Source organism: Saccostrea echinata, unplaced genomic scaffold (assembly GCF_033153115.1).
Source record: "Saccostrea echinata isolate AGI-Se365-2 ecotype Australia unplaced genomic scaffold, CSIRO_AGI_Sech_v1 ptg000012l, whole genome shotgun sequence".
In the NCBI taxonomy this organism is placed as follows: Eukaryota; Metazoa; Mollusca; class Bivalvia; order Ostreida; family Ostreidae; genus Saccostrea; species Saccostrea echinata.
The window spans coordinates 8,585,710-8,602,500 of NW_026889761.1; the positions used below are offsets into that span (position 1 = coordinate 8,585,710).

The 16,791-nt window shown below is 32.4% G+C and overlaps 1 protein-coding gene across 1 annotated transcript in view; it reads left to right on the plus strand.

The window, feature by feature from the left end:
• The first annotated feature begins 376 nt into the window (after window positions 1-376).
• LOC133184960 (uncharacterized) overlaps window positions 377-16,791 on the plus strand; it is a 38,551-nt gene continuing 22,136 nt past the window's right edge. The window contains exons 1-16 of the mRNA XM_061320025.1: window positions 377-667; window positions 2,288-2,380; window positions 3,497-3,607; window positions 3,906-3,993; window positions 10,683-10,843; window positions 11,448-11,548; window positions 11,849-11,929; window positions 12,239-12,362; window positions 14,190-14,282; window positions 14,395-14,529; window positions 14,837-14,955; window positions 15,229-15,265; window positions 15,364-15,446; window positions 15,572-15,764; window positions 16,252-16,376; window positions 16,482-16,596. Of these exons, the coding sequence (XP_061176009.1) occupies window positions 626-667; window positions 2,288-2,380; window positions 3,497-3,607; window positions 3,906-3,993; window positions 10,683-10,843; window positions 11,448-11,548; window positions 11,849-11,929; window positions 12,239-12,362; window positions 14,190-14,282; window positions 14,395-14,529; window positions 14,837-14,955; window positions 15,229-15,265; window positions 15,364-15,446; window positions 15,572-15,764; window positions 16,252-16,376; window positions 16,482-16,596 (1,701 nt within the window). The 5' untranslated portion in view covers window positions 377-625. The remainder of the gene's footprint in view (window positions 668-2,287; window positions 2,381-3,496; window positions 3,608-3,905; window positions 3,994-10,682; window positions 10,844-11,447; window positions 11,549-11,848; window positions 11,930-12,238; window positions 12,363-14,189; window positions 14,283-14,394; window positions 14,530-14,836; window positions 14,956-15,228; window positions 15,266-15,363; window positions 15,447-15,571; window positions 15,765-16,251; window positions 16,377-16,481; window positions 16,597-16,791) is intronic.

A 16,791-nucleotide genomic window follows, 5' to 3' on the forward strand; every position in this document is an offset into this window, starting at 1 on the left:
CATAGTGTAATAATAGCACATATTATTATACTATGGGCTTTGGGTGAAAAAATTTATTACAAAAAAACGAGTGCCTGGTGTTAGATACCTTGTGTTATTATTATATCAGGTTAACAAAATTACAGTTCTAAACAATTAAGTGCCTGTTCTGCCAGCATAGATGTCTTTTACTTAAAACATGTTATTAGATCTGGAGATCTATTTGAAGTGTGTGATAAGGTAATTGGTGTATAAAGTAATTTTTAAACTTGAACAGATTCTCTGATTGATAAACTGCTGATGATGCTGATGTTCCCAGAATACGGAATTAAATCCGATCCTATTTGAATTTTACTTCTATGCAGTGGGCGTGTCTTTCAAGAAGCAAAACAAAAGTTTGTAATAATACATGTGTCGCTGTTTATAGATGGATATAATTGATTTGGTCACTGTATAGGGTGGATAACAAATGCTGGAAATGGACATAACGTATATATAATATTAGATTTTACCTAAAGAAGACATAAATGAAGTTTCGAAATTCCTCGGATAAACAAACATATCGGATGACAACCACGCAAACCGCCAGACGTGAAGACGTGATTCATTGCTGGTCTTAGTCTAGTGTAGCTGGATTAATTTGACTATGGCAAGAATTTTGAACGACTTGCCAAGATGGCTAGTGATTGTAAGTATCAGATAGCACTTAGTGCAGTGTTTGATTAGCCACCCTACATTTCATCATGTACAGTCTATTGCTTAGACTAGAGCCAGATAGTGAATCTTATTCTGCGGTGTCTGTTTCAGCTTTAATGTATATCTTCTGCATCAAATGGGGAGAAATCTGTTTTTGTGCATAAAATGGATTTCTAATACAATATTCAATATTTCCCTTGAACATAAAATATAAAGATTTTAACCTTATATTAAAAATATTCTTCAAAGTTTTAATTAGAATCTACATGTATATCATGAATTTCTTTTCTTTTCTTTTCTTTTTTTTTTTTGGGGGGGGGGGGGGGGTTGGTTTTTTAATTTTTTGGATAATTTTATTTTTATCTCAAAGTTTCATAGAAAAAAATAAGTGAAATGACTGCATGGACATTAATTTTGAAAGAATAATTTAATGCTTTTATATGAAAAATTTGTAAGCTTTGTGATTACTAAAATTTGAAATTCAAATATGGAAAGGAAATTTCAGTTTCCTTTTCTAATCAGACTGTTCGGTCTAATAAAACCCACTACCTGATCATTCTGAAAAGCAAACTATTTTAACGTGTGAACTAAAAGCGGGCTATTAACTATGTGTACTTTGTGGACAAGGAACTCGTAATAAACTTCCTCTGAATCAGTTAAAATTATTCAACATCTGTAAGAACACTTGTACTACATAGAACTGCATATCTTATGGGGTGGGTCTTTTTTGATATTTTTAGTGCAGATTGGCATGTTTAATAAAAAATAAATTGAAAATATGCTTATTATACTTGAACATGTTGAACTTAATAAATAATATGCAATCAAAGTACATGTGTAAGTGTAGGCCTCTTCATTTATATTTCCTGTTGCTGCATGTTAAAATTATTTCTCTGAGTGATTATACATGTGTTCTGATGTAAATACTTGAACACTTAAATGAACAGGATTCAGACTGGGCCAGGAATTACGACAGTTAATCAAGTATATGATGAGATAGCCCTTACACATAGGAAACCCTTATTTCCTGATGTACTATAGGGCATGATCATTGTTAGCCCCTTACCCAAAACTCACGTACACTGATAAGATGCAATAAAACATTATTTGGTGACCAAGCAGAAGATGTTTGCTAAGACCTTGTTCATGTTGTTTTATTATATTTTTTACCAAATAGCTCATTTTATAAGTATCATTATAATCATGTCACATCCAATCATGAGTGTGCTGTTTGATTTTCCTTATTTTGACTTTGACTGTGTGTCTGTATGTGCTGTGTAAGAACCTTGGTATATCAGTCAGGCCCCAATACAAACTGAGAACAGACTGTCAAAATTTCAAATCATTATATATTTTGAAATAATTTTGATAAAGAAACAAAATTTTCATCATTTATTTGTTTTAATTAAAATATTTTACAAACCTGCAATTTTTTATGCACATTATAATTATTCATGTTATTTGACATGTTTGAAGAAACTCAAGATACTCAAAATCAAAATTTTGACTTAAATCTGTCCTTAATTTAGAGTCTTGAGGTCAACTGTCCTTTGCAGAATACTTTTTCATGATAAGATACGTAACATACAAATTTTTTTTTTATCTTTTTCAGACTCTGTGGTTGATTGCCAACATTGTATACTTTGTGGTGACCTATTTCCGGTTCCTCCAGATATATTATGATTATACAAATCTCATGCTTGGGGTATGTAATAGAAAAATTACCAGTACTTTTATTTTTTGCAATATTTTAAAGTAAAACTTTACACTTATTAAAAAATGATAATGATTCATTTTGTGGCGGTCAGACAGGTTTGATCAATGGTGGCCAGATTGGTCAGATTGTACTGTGAGCACTGGACTAGTGATTCAGAGGACCTGGATTAGAATCCTGATCTGATCCGTCAAATTCTTTTCCTTCTTGTTACAATTTAAAGTTGGTTGTATATGCTAATTCCTTGTTAGCTCGCCTGAACCAAAGGCTCAAGTGAGCTTTTTTGATTGAAGAGTGTCCGAAGCTGTCCATCTGTCATCCATTGTCTGTAAACTTTCACAATTTCAACTTCTTCTCAATAACCACTGGGCCAATTTCAACCAAACTTGCCAGATACTTGGGTGAAGGGAATTTAAGTTTATTCACAAGAAGTGCCACAACCTTCTTTCAAGGGGAGATAATTAAGAATTTCTTAAAATTTGGTGGCATCTTTTAAAAATCCTCTTCTCAAGAACCTCTGGACCAGAAAAGATGAATCTTACATGAAAGCTTTATTACATACTGTAGATTCAAATTTGTTCACATCATGAACATAATACAGAACTATCCTCAGGTAGTGTAGATTCAAGAGTTTTCAAATCATGACCCCAGGGGTAGGGTGGGGCCCTATACAGGGGATCAAAGTTTTTACATAAGAATATATAGGAAATATCTTTAAAAATCTTCTCAAGAACAGCTAAGCTATTATTAGTCATATTAATACATAAACATCCTTAGGTAGTGTATTCAAGTTTGTTCAAATTATGACCCACGGGGGTAGGGTAGGACCTCAACAGGGCATCAAAGTTTTTAATAGGAAAATACATATGTGTATAGGAAATACAGATAACCTGGGCCATTATTGTCCAGTCATCTCAATCTCACTTATTTTTTTTTTCTGACTTTGTCCCGGTCTGGACTGTACCCAGTGTGAGTCTCAGTATCACCTGCATATGTTTAAACTGATTTATTTATAGTTATTTTAATTTATCTACCAGGGTATTGACTGCCCCAGGGCCCAAGCCTCAATCTCACTCATTATTGTCTATTTTGTTTTCTTTGTTGTAGCCTGCCCTGCCCTGGGCACGAGCAAGTGCTGCTTGCCTCAATCTCAATTGCATGCTAATTTTATTACCGGTGTGTAGAAATTTGTTATCAGCCATTAGAGGATCATTTCAAGTAAGTACGAATGCACTGAACATCAGATAAGTCAACATTATTTATTTTTTACAGGCCATTAGCAGTAAGTTTTTCAGTTAGCAAACATCTCTTTGATTTTTCAAATTCTGCTTTTTTTAAATAAATGTGTAATAATAACAAGAAATTTCTTTAAACTCCATTACTTTAATTTCAAAACAGTGACTAATTCCATATCATGTTAATTTTGTATAATGGTTTAAGTGAAGTTAAAAAAAAAAATATGGTTAAAAATGATACATAACATGGAAAAATCAATTTATTTCTTTTATTTTTTTAGAGATGTTGTAATAGAAATATACGTCGCCTGTTGGACAAACACATCACATTTCATCGATACATAGCTTACATGATATGTATACATACAGGTAAAGAATAATTTTAATGAAGTACCCCCTGCGAATAAATATAGCATAATTTCCTTCATTAAGTAGTGTTTTTATTACAAAGGAATTAAAAATCTACAATTTTTGATTGTACATACTGGTCTTATAAAGTAGGTTTTCCCTTCTAATCTCACTCCCCTCCCCCACCCCCGGGGAAAACTGGCTGTAGAGTAGAATCCACTCCCTGGAAAATAGGCTCTAGAGAAAGACACCCCCATTCCCACCCACTCCTAGAAAATAGCCTCTAGAGTAGGATTTCGCCCATGGAAAAATGACTAGAGTAGGATTTATCTCACACCAGATTCAGTTTTTTGGTGGGAAATCCTACTCTGTTTAAGAGAGATAGAGTGCAATTTCCTCCAGAGACAATACCCCCCATCCCCAAATAAAATATTATGCTTGAACTTATATATGATAGGATAAGAGGGGAGGGGGGGGCGGCACTTTGTTACAAGTGTCCCTTCTATAATTTTCCCACAGATGATCTCGCAGTAGACAATCCTAATAAAACTTAAAATTAATATAAAAGTTAAGTTGTACATTCAGTATTTTATATTTTCAAAATGTCCATTTCCATTGAAACATACAATTTGAAGGTATGAAAATTTAGATTTTTTAATTTCATTTTTTTCAGTAACTGCACAACCATTTCCTTTGGAGCATTAAAGTCTTATTCTTTTTGTTTGGTCAAACTGGTTTCTGCAAAAAAAAAAAAAAGTTAACTGTAGCCATTGACACAAAAAGGAGGAAGTTTGTTTTAAATGGATTTTTTTTTTCCAATTGTATTTCAAACTACATAAGCATAAATATGTGAAAATACCAAAATAGCTGCTGTTGCTATGGAACTAAAATGGGTCAATTTCTAAAAATTTGAAATTTTTCAAAACTTTAAGAGAATATATGTGCTCTCTGCTTTAAAAATCTAAAATTACCTGGCTAGGGTCAAGGGGACATAATATGCTATGGCTTACAAATTCAATGTTTCTTATACTCTTTCGGTTTTGGGTGAATTAAAAAAAATGACCACCAAACTGAAATTTTTTGGAAAAATTCAACTACTTCTAACATATTTTTCACTTATATCATCATATTGCACATGCATTCTAGTTAAAAATCCTGAAGTGGCAATAGAATAGACAGTTGGATTAAAAAGTTTCAGAATTTTTATTTGTAAAATTTCTTTTGAAAAAAGAAAATATCATTACACCTTAAAAGACTTTCTAAAATACATAATCACAAGAAATTATAGTTTTTTATGCTTCAAAATGGTAAAAGGGGTATAAATGATTAAATCTAGACCTTGATTGAGTATCTTCTCTTGTATGTGTGTCCAAAAAAAATGGCTTTTTGATTGTTATTGTACATTATTTTTTCAATTCTGGTTTGAAAAGTTTTAATATGAAAAAAATATGAAGCAATAAAATTCCCCAAATTTCACTTTTTTGTCCGTTCAAGCCGATTCTTTAAATCTAAGCCAAAAAAGAATTTTTATATACGAGTTCTCTTGCAAAAAAATACTAGATTTTGAAGTGACCCTATGTTACATTATTGTGTTGCACTCCTGACATCTGATATGTATTTTATTTAACATTGTTTTAAAAATTATAACACACAATAACCCATTCTTACTTTGTAAATTAATTTGTCATTTTGATATTTTTGATCGTTTACGGCAGGTTTTTCATATATTGAAGACCTTGACACATGATTATTTGCAAAGTGTAATATATATGAATTGTATATAAAACTATATGTGAAATGATGAAAACTATTCCCTGAATTGACTGGAAAATTTCTGTAATTTATTGATAGACATAGTGTTTTGAACATCAAATAGTATCAAACATTTTTTTTAACTCAATTTTTAGTAAAGAGAGTTGAAAAGCATTGGTAATTATAAAGCAGTTTTGTTGCACTCTTGACTGCAGTAAAAGAGCAAGGGCCACTTAGGGCCTTTTTTGGCCCTGTAAATTTATGAAAAATGAAAACTGCATACTTTTAGTCGACAAGGCAATAAATATCACTAGAACACTTGGTGACTGAATTTCTACCGACAATGACAAAATTTTCTTCCTAGTTAATGCATTATGAAGTCATGAATTGCGTCATTATTCACATATCCCGAATATTTCTTCAAAAATGGTCAAAATATGAAGCTATTTTTTAATATTTCGTATACAGCACAACCTGCGATCCAAAATCTGCAAATATATAATGAAAGAACTGCTTTTTAAGATTATAAAACATATTTTAATTTTTGGATCGAGGGGTGTGCTCATATTTTCATTCTTTGTTGAATGGTCTCAAATTCAACTGTTTTCTGCAAAACTGAAGAACACTGCAATTTCACACAACCTGTTTTCCTGTACCTGAACTCTTTAGAGAAAACTTTTATATACAAATTGAAAGCACCAAGTCTCTACTTTATATTGATGTTGAGAAAGGGACATAGTGTGTTAGTGGATAAATTGGTTTATCTACAGGGCCATTTTATGTATAAAGTGAACCTAGCTCTTTAAAATTAAAACCGTAGAACACAAAAATTCATAAAGTGTTGGCAACATCAAGTGGTAATGAAATTGTGCAATATTTATAGCCCAATACTTCAGTATTTAAACAGATGAAAGTATTTAAAATTCGCATTTTATCTGGAATTATTCCCTAATTTATGCCAAAAAACTAGCTTAAATGTATATTTAGAAGATAAATATATTTTATAGCATATTTTACTTTATTACATTTTCAACAGTGAAATACTGTGATTTATTTATTGAATAAAAGTGATATTCTCTCACAGTGTGAAAGAATACCAAAAATGATATTCTCTCACAGTGTGAAAGGATATCAAAGTAAGTAAAAAATAATTTCTGGCCTGTCATAAGATAGAGATAGTAACTAAGCATCTTGATAGAGCTAAAACTGCAAATTTCTTCCTAAATATGTTGCTAAAATCCATGCTATGTAATGTTTTCAATCTGACACACAACTTCTAAGCTATGATGTCTCAACCGCTCAACTATGACGTCAAGCCTATGGCACTGTGTTAAGAAAAGACAGAGGCAAAGGGAAAATCAAAGAAAATGTAATAAACAGAAAATTCAATGTTTTGTAGATGAATATGGAATTTATTTCACTCGTGAGACAGCATTTTTTGATATTTTCACTCGTGCTTCGCACTCGTGAAAATATCAAAAAATCCTGTCCCACTCGTGAAATAAATTCCATATTCATCTACAAAACATTGAATATCCTCTATTTAGAGGACAAACACAGTAACTCACCAGAAAAATTCTACTCATCATTTTTTCTTTATTTTTATTCTTATTGGATGATTTATAATTCTTACATATTTGTTGCACTCCTGACCAAAAGCATTGGGACCTTTAAAGTAGAATTGTGAAGTGAAAATTAAATAAGAACTTGTTCTGTTGTTTCAGTGAAGTTGAGGAGGAATGACATGTACTTGAATTTTATAACAATTTTTTAGGGTGTTTATTTTTAATATTCATTAAAAAAATCACAAAAAAGATAAAAACACATCTGAATTGATAAAATTGAAAAAGGAAGGATTTTAATAATAAAACTGTCAATAATTTAGTATTAAATTATACAAAAAGATCATTATTAATTAATGAATATGTCTAAGCATGAATAGAAGTGTTCTCGTCACACAACTTGAATCTTTAAAAAAATGTGTTGCACTCCTGACCATAGAAATATAGACCTGAAGCACAGACAGATCCGGTAATTGATAAATCTATTTGGTAAAAATGTTCTTTGTCTTTCTTTTCAAAAATAAAAATCAGAAAATCATATAATGATAATAGTTTTTAGCTCACCTGAGCCGAAGGCTCAAGTGAGCTTTTCTGATCACATTTTGTCCGTCGTCCGTCTGTCCGTCTGTCCGTCCGTCTGTCTGTCCGTCCGTCTGTAAACTTTTCACATTTTTTACTTCTTCTCAAGAACCACTGGGCCAATTTTGACCAAACTTGGTACAAAGCATCCTTGGGTGAAGGGGAATTTAAATTGTTAAAATGAAGGGCCAAGTCCCCTCACAAGGAGAGATAATCAAGAGAAGACAAAAATAGGGTGGGGTCATTAAAAAATCTTCTTCTCAAGAACCACAGGGCCAGTAAAGCTGAAACTTATATGGAAGCATCCTGGGGTAGTGTAGATTCTAAGTTGTTCAAATCATGACCCCCGGGGGTAGGGCGGGGCCACAATAGGGAATCCAAGTTTTACATTGAAATATATAGGAAAAATCTTTTAAAATCTTCTTCTCAAGAACCACTGGGCCAGAAAAGCTGAAACTTATGTGGAAGCATCCTGGAGAAGTGTAGATTGTAAATTGTTCAAATCATGACCCCCGGGGGTAGGGCGGGGCCACAATAGGGAATCCAAGTTTTACATTGAAATATATATAGGAAAAATCTTTTAAAATCTTCTTCTCAAGAACCACTGGACCAGAAAAGCTGAAACTTATGTGGAAGCATCCTGGGGTAGTGTAGATTGTAAATTGTTCAAATCATGACCCCCGGGGGTAGGACGGGGCCACAATAGGAAATACAAGTTTTACATTGAAATATATAGGAAAAATCTTTAAAAATCTTCTTCTCAAGAACCACTGGACCAGAAAAGCTGAAACTTATGTGGAAGCATCCTGGAGAAGTGTAGATTGTAAATTGTTCAAATCATGACCCCCGGGGGTAGGGCGGGCCACAATAGGGGGAATCCCAAGTTTTACATTGAAATATATAGGAAAAATCTTTAAAAATCTTCTCAAGAACCACTGGACCAGAAAAACTGAAACTTATGTGGAAGCATCCTGGGGTAGTGTAGATTCTAAATTGTTCAAATCATGGCCCCTGGGGGGAGGGTGGGGCCACAATAGGTATTACAAGGGGGGAGTCTGGTAATGAACAGCATGGCCAAAGTTACTCAGGTGAGCGATGTGGCCCATGGGCCTCTTGTTTCATGCTTGGGAGCAAAACATCAAATGTTGCACTCCTGACATTATTGGGTATGCACATATACTTGACTCTAATTAATGCTGCTTGTGATTTATATAACATTTTTAAGTTTTAAAATGTATATCAGTTATTGTTTTACACTTCGAAAATTCTTTTTTGTCTTAATTTTCTTTCAGAATTTTACAATTGATGTTTTTTTGGCAACACTACATATTTTCTGTTGCACTCCTGACATGGTATAACATTTTTTTAAACATTAGCCATGACCACAACTTGATTAAACAAAAGTTACTATAGCGCACATTTAAAGCTCAATACTTTGAATATTATCAGGAAAGTCTTTATTTTCAACATAAAGCATTATTATTTATTTCACAGATCTCCAAAAAATATTGAAATTTCAAAATGTCACAAATAGGTGTTGCACTCCTGACAATTTTAGCATCATTTTTGGGCATAATTTTTTTGTTAATTGAGATATCAACGAGATATTTGGCAGGTATTTAGACACTATCTAAAGACATTTGCTGAGACATAGAAATCTATTTTCATTGCCTGTATTTTTATTGTGGGTTGATAAATATGCATTTGGTCATTTTTTTTTAATACTTTTGAAGAACTTCTAGATTCAAATACTCACAAAATTGTATGTTGAATCTTATCAATAATATGAATTTTAGAAACAGGAACCACTTCACCAAGAGATGTGTTGAGACATCGAGTCTTACGATTTTTTGAGTGACTAATTTTACAAATTTCTATGGGTTAAAATTTTTGGTTGAGACTCAATGATTTGATATATATATTTTAAGATTTCATACTTAAATTGAAAAATTCTTGAGTGGAAAACACTCATATTTCCATTAAAAAAAAGTCAGTTGACTTAAATAACTATAAACTTTTAGCCAAAATATTGTTGGTATGATTTTAGCAATAATGAAATAGGGGAATTTCTACTTTGAGAAAGAAAGGGGTAATTTTGCTGTATTGTGAAATTTCCCCTTTGGGAGAAGTCCTACTCTAAAGTACAGATTACGGGGGAAGCTGGCTATGGGGGAAATCCTACTTATAACACCGGTACTTGGATTTTGGAAACTAAATCTGATAGAATTCTTGATTCAGAACCTGTGAATCTTTAGAGATGGTTTCACTTGGAGTTGTGATAGGAGAAAATCTTTTTTCATGACTGAGTCTCTCATTAGCAGGATTTTCTGCATATTCATAAGAGAAAAGTGTCAAAATAATTCTTCTCATAGAAAATTAACATGTGTAAAATATATTTTTGCATGTGAGGTCTCAATTCTAAAACTGAAATTGTTTTGATGTACTTAATAATTACAGTTACTTAGTACTAAATTGCAAAACTGATTTATTATGAATCTGATTTGATTGCATGTAATCAAGCTCAGCATTAGAATAGGTGAAACTGTGACAAATTCATATTTCTGATATATTAATTCTTAAACCACTCAAACAATTCTATAGGTTTATAATTATGATATTAAGGAAAGAAAGATAATTTTTTAAGACTACTTAAAAATTCCATTTTGTCATGAATTTAAAAATTTGGCTCCAAATGGGAGATAACTCAGTGAAGATTAAAATGATATTTCAGACAAAAGTATGTAGATTATCAAAAATCTGTGTAGCTTCCTATATCTTTCTATAGCATTACATTAAATGAATGTTTTGAAATTCCAGCAATACATTTGGGAGCCCACATATTTAATGTAGAGCGCTACAGGGAAGCATATAACAGTAGAGATACGGCCAATCGTGAACTGTTAGCGATGCTCAGCTCCTATCGAGATAATCCAAGTGTTAACACAACATTCTTAAACTTCATAGATTCTCCTAACACTGTAAGTATCCAGGATGCTTGACTTAAATAAAATACAACGACAGAAATAAATTGAAGGCAGTTTATTTAAGATATGTGTATCAACTAAATGGATGGAGATTTATGCATGTGTAATATGGGGCAGTATAAAAAGAAACCACTATCTACAACATTAAATAAAAAATAGGGATAAAGCTTAGAAAAGACATAAATATTGTTTCTGCTAAGTACTGTTGGTTATCAGATGATCACATTAATTAAAAATAGCTTTTAATTATCAAGTATGTGTCTGGATAGATGACTTAGCATGCAGTAATGCTTACAAATCAGATCTTGTTTGATGTTCTCATCTCTATAAATTGTCATAAAATTGTTCATTACAATGACCATGACACTATTTTGGTTTCAAGGCCAGTTTTAAGAACAACTCTATGGCAGGTGACTCATTTATTCCTTCAGATCACTTAAGTCTAATGAAGCAAATATTCACAATGATATGATGAAGATAAAACCTATGACTTAGTATTGATCTGATATTTTTTTTAGCATTTTCCACTACTTCCCATTATCGGTATGCATGACTTCCTAGTAATCTAATATTTTTTTGCTACTTCCCAACACTACAGGATGCTGTTAAGGAGGCACTGAAGACTTTATCCGGTGTGTCAGGCGTCGTCATCACACTCATACTCATTGTCATGGTTTCCTCAGCAACTGAGCTCATCAGGTAGATTATGTAACAAAAAAGTCAGCTGTCAGGATTAAGTATATACCATTTTATCTGAGCAAAATATTGAAAACTGCTACAAAAATAGAAGAAGAAAAAAGAAAAGCATCTACATGTAAAATAACTTAACATGAAAGGTGTCACAATGAGATTGAATTTAAGTTGCTGGATATTATCAATATACTCTTCAAGTAATATCATATGACTATAGTGTGAAATAACTATAATAGAACATGTACACTTTATATCAGATGTTCATATTTTGAAATTTTCTGGTTTATACAATGTACTTTATTTCAGACGTTCATATTTTGAGATTTTCTGGTTTACTCATCATCTTTTCATCCTCTTTTTCATCGGTGTCATTGTTCATGGATTCCAGTAAGTATCAAAGTTTTTCATTCTGATTGGCTGAGAGCATATCACATGATATCCCAATCGTGTATAAATGAAAATGACCTCTCTTTCAAAAAGTGAGATAACAGTAACTTAATGCTTTGATCTGTATTATTATTCAGGGTTTGATCAGGGCTGTCAATGTTTCTGAGTGCATGTTTGAAACCTGATGTAATATGGAGAGTGGGGGGGGGGGGGGGGCAACAGCATGACTTTGCTTCCATCCCAGCATGAGAAAATTCAGTAACTTAAGCAATATGATTAAAATATAACTGAAAACTATGTTCATTATAGGGGGATAGTGAGGCGACAGAGTAATGTGGCAGAACACAATCCACAGCAATGTATGGCCAGCTTCGAGAACTGGGGGAGACCAGGAGGATGCCCCATCCCTCAGTTTGTGGGTCTGGAACCCAATGTAAGACCCAAAGTGTATCAGGCATATTAAAATGTTAAACAAAATAAGGAAGTTATATATTTAGAAAAAGAGACAATTTTGCCGAAAAATAAAGCTAGGAATTCTACTACTACTAAAATTGTTTGTTTTTAACATTGTTTTGATTTTAATTTTTATGCCCCACCATGAATATGGCTGGGGCTTATAGTGTTTGTCATACTGTATCCATTTTGCATCCTTCCAACTTTCCATCCTTCTGTCACACTTTGTGTTTAGCTCAGTTTCAAAGAAACTGTTCAAGATATTAATTATCAAACTTCATATGCTGATACATATTGATAAGAGCTTTTCAAAGGCATCAACATTTTTTGACTTTGACCTTCCCATTGACCTTGACCTCACTTTTCTTATATAAGTGTTCTTTGAAACTATTCATATTTTTATCAAACCTTACGTTTAACATTTCTTTCCTTAAACTTGAATTTAGCTAAGTTTTAAAGAAATTATTCAAGATATTTTAATCAAACTTTATTTGCTGATACATATTGTTGAGATTTATTCAACTGCATCAGCATTTTTGACCTTGATCTTTCCTTTGACTTTGACCTTACTTTCTTAAATTAGTGATTATCTCAATTTCAAAGAAAATTAAGATATTTTTATAAAACCTTATATGCTTGTACATATTGATGAGAGCTGTTCAACTGCATTCTAATTTTTAAACCATGACCTTTCCTGTGACCTTGACCTCACTTTTCTTAAATTAGTGTTTAGCTCAGATTCAAAGAAACTACACAAGATATTTTTATCAAACCTTTTATTCTGATACATACTGATGAGAACTTTTCAATTTCATCTACATTTTATGACCTTGACCTTTCCTTTGACCTTGACTTCACTTGTCTTAAATTTGTATTTAGCTAAGTTTCAATGAAGATATTTTTATTAAACCTTTTATGCTTATACTTACTCCTATTGATGAGAGTTGTTCTACTGCATCAACATTTTTTGACCTTGACATTTCCTGTGATCTTGACCTAACTTTTCTTAAAACAGTGTTCATTTCAATTTCAATAAAACTGTTAAAATATTTTAAACATGCAAATCTAATATGCTGTTACACATAGGAGAGAGCTATTCAACTGCATCAAAATTTTTGACATTTACCTTTCCTTTGATCTTGATGTGAAATTTGTGTTTAGCTAAATTGCAAAGAAACTATTCAATATATTTTTATCAATCTTGATATGCTTTTACATATTGATGAGAGCTATTCAATGGCATCAACATATTTGACCTTGAACTTTGCTTTCACCTTGAGTTCAAAATTGTGTTTAGGTAAATTTCAAAGAAACTATTCAAAATATTTTTATCAAACTTCATATATGCCTATACATTTTGATGAGGGTTGTTAAATTGCATCAACATTTTTTACCTTGACCTTTCCTTTCACCTTGACCTCACTTTTCTTAAATTTGTGATTTGCTCAGTTTAAAAGAAACTGTTCAAGATATTTTTTATATAAGCTTATGCACTGATACATTATTTGGTAAGATTTACCAACTGTGTCCAATTATTTTTTTTTTACCTTAACCTTCTCAATGACCTTTTGACTTAACTATTTATTGTTTATAAAACTCAGTTTAAAAGATACTCTTAAAGATATTTTCAACAAACATTATTCACTAATACAATTCTTCATGTTGCATACTCATGAACCTTGGGTGGGGCATTGATGTCTTATGAAAACATATTTCTAGTTTTATGAATTAAAATATTTTAAATGAGATATGAAATGAAAATAATATAAGATAGGAGTCTTTCAATTAGCACAAACTGTTTTATCAGGCTTGGAAGTGGGTGGTGGCACCACTGGTCATATACTTCATAGAGAGGGCAGTCAGATTCTGGAGAAGTACCCAGAAAGTGGTCGTTTCCAAGGTAACATCAACATTCTGATTTCAAATCAAAATTCAAAGTATTAATAATGACCATTTCCTCCAGTTAATTTTCCTGTAAAAGCTTAGAAAATACTTTTAAAATCTTATTCCAGGTGGTGCAACATCCCTCCAAAGTCTATGAGCTGCAGATGAAGAAGAAAGGTTTTAAGATGGGACCAGGACAGTACATATTTCTCCATTGTCCCAGCATCTCTAGTCTGGAATGGCATCCTTTCACGCTTACCTCAGTAGGTAGTCTCTAATGATGCTTTTGTAAATTACTTATAAAATCAAGACTTAGTAATCACAATGATATAACGTTAATTAACATTTTGACTTCTTGGTCATCTTTCATGTAAATGAAATTTGTGTATATCATGTAATATAATGTACTTGTAAATAAATGCATATTGAAATTAAGTTTACATGTATGTTGGGTTAAATGAAGTTTATGTTGGAAAACGTTCTTTTATTTGATTGCACCAAGACCAGTAAACTTACAGCATAGCTACATAATTAGATTAGTGTAATATAGATGCTGCTGTATTCCTTCAGGCCCCTGAAGATGACTATTTTTCTGTACACATCAGACGAGCCGGTGATTGGACAGAGGCACTCGCTAAGGCGTGCTACGTTGATGATGGAGAATTCCAATCTTCAAGGAAAATGCCAAGGTATATGTTTGAAATAATGAACACATTAATGTGGCCTACCTACCAAATATGTACATGCATTTACATGCATGTATATATAAAATTCTATTTTCTTAACATAACATACTATAATTAGGTCACATGGATCATGTTTTTTCATCTGATTTGCATTTCTCATTGCTTTAAATGTTTTAAAAGTGGCTCAAATATAATTGTAGCAAGTATCTTAGTACAAGGCTTATTTCATTTTGCCTTTCTAATAATTGGGGAATGTTAATCTATTCCTTTTTCTAGGTTAGCAGTGGATGGACCGTTTGGAACAGCTACAGAGGTAAAATGATTATTCTGAAGATAAGAATTTCATGAATTTTATGCAGCTTATGGTACAATTACATGTATTATTGAAACATCTTATTATATAATCTGTAGGATATTTTCTGGTATGAAGTTGATGTATTCGTGGCGGGGGGTATTGGAGTCACTCCATTTGCTTCCATCCTGAGACATATCTGGTATGATAACAAAGAAATACTTTTATCTTTGTCAACTAGTTAGGTTTTGTTTCTGTTCTTGTGTCTGGAATGAGTGCGGTAGATTTGTATGAGATTTTTATATGTATTAACATCACTATTAACAGGCACAAACACAAAGAATCCAAAGAAGACATGAAGCTGAGAAAGGTGTACTTTTACTGGGTGTGTCCAGACACCAACTCTTTTGAATGGATTAACGATCTTCTGAAGAACTTTGACCAACAAATGGCTGAAGACGGTCACAGCGAGTTTCTCAATTACTATATCTACTTAACACGGGGCTGGGACAAAAACCAGGTAATTATAGGCAATATCCTTAGATATTATATCTACTTGACTAGGAAATTGGACACATGTAATGGGATGACAAATAACAACAATAGTTGTTAAACAGTGAAAACAGAGTGAAATGTATTTACTGACTGTATCATATGTATACTAGTTGTAACTAATAAAAAGAGGTCATTGGAAAAGGGGGATAACTGAAGCCCCGTAAATAAACATGATTTTTACTCACCTGAGCATAGTGGCCCCTCTTGATTTATAAAAAATATTCTTCTTAAAGACGAAGCTTGATATTTTTCTTTACTGAATTGTAAAAAATCAAGACTTGCATACCCATTGATAAAGCATGTACGATTGACCTCTTCCTGAAATACTTTTCTTATGCATTGTTTTTGAGGTGGAGGGGGTATTAATAAAGACAGCCTCCTGGTCATACCCTTGGTGGGAGTTTAGTAATTAAAAATTATACATTAATCTTAGACAATATTTTTGCTTTCAGGCCCAAAACATTATTTTACATGAACATGAGGATGTTGACCCGGTGACTGGGCTAGCACAAAAGACACATTATGGACGACCAAACTGGGACAAGATTTTCCAGGACATTGCTAAAAGTCACCCAAGGTTTGAAGATATAAATATATTTCAATGCAAAACTGAAGAGTTTGATAAATCTGAGTTTCCAGATTTGTTGAATGTTTTTTTAATATGTTTCATTCTTGGTTTCAGTACCAGTGTGGGGGTGTTTTTCTGTGGGCCTGGGGCTCTTTCCATGACCCTCCACAAAATGTGTAACAAACACTCCACAGTAGGAGGAACCAAATTCTTCTACAACAAAGAAAACTTCTAATGTGTAACAAGCACTCCACAGTAGGATCTAGGGACCAAATTCTTCTACAACAAAGAAAACTTCTAATGTGTAACAAGCACTCTACAGTAGGATCTAGGGACCAAATTCTTCTACAACAAAGAAAACTTCTAATGTGTAACAAGCACTCTACAGTAGGATCTAGGGACCACATTCTTCTACAACAAAGAA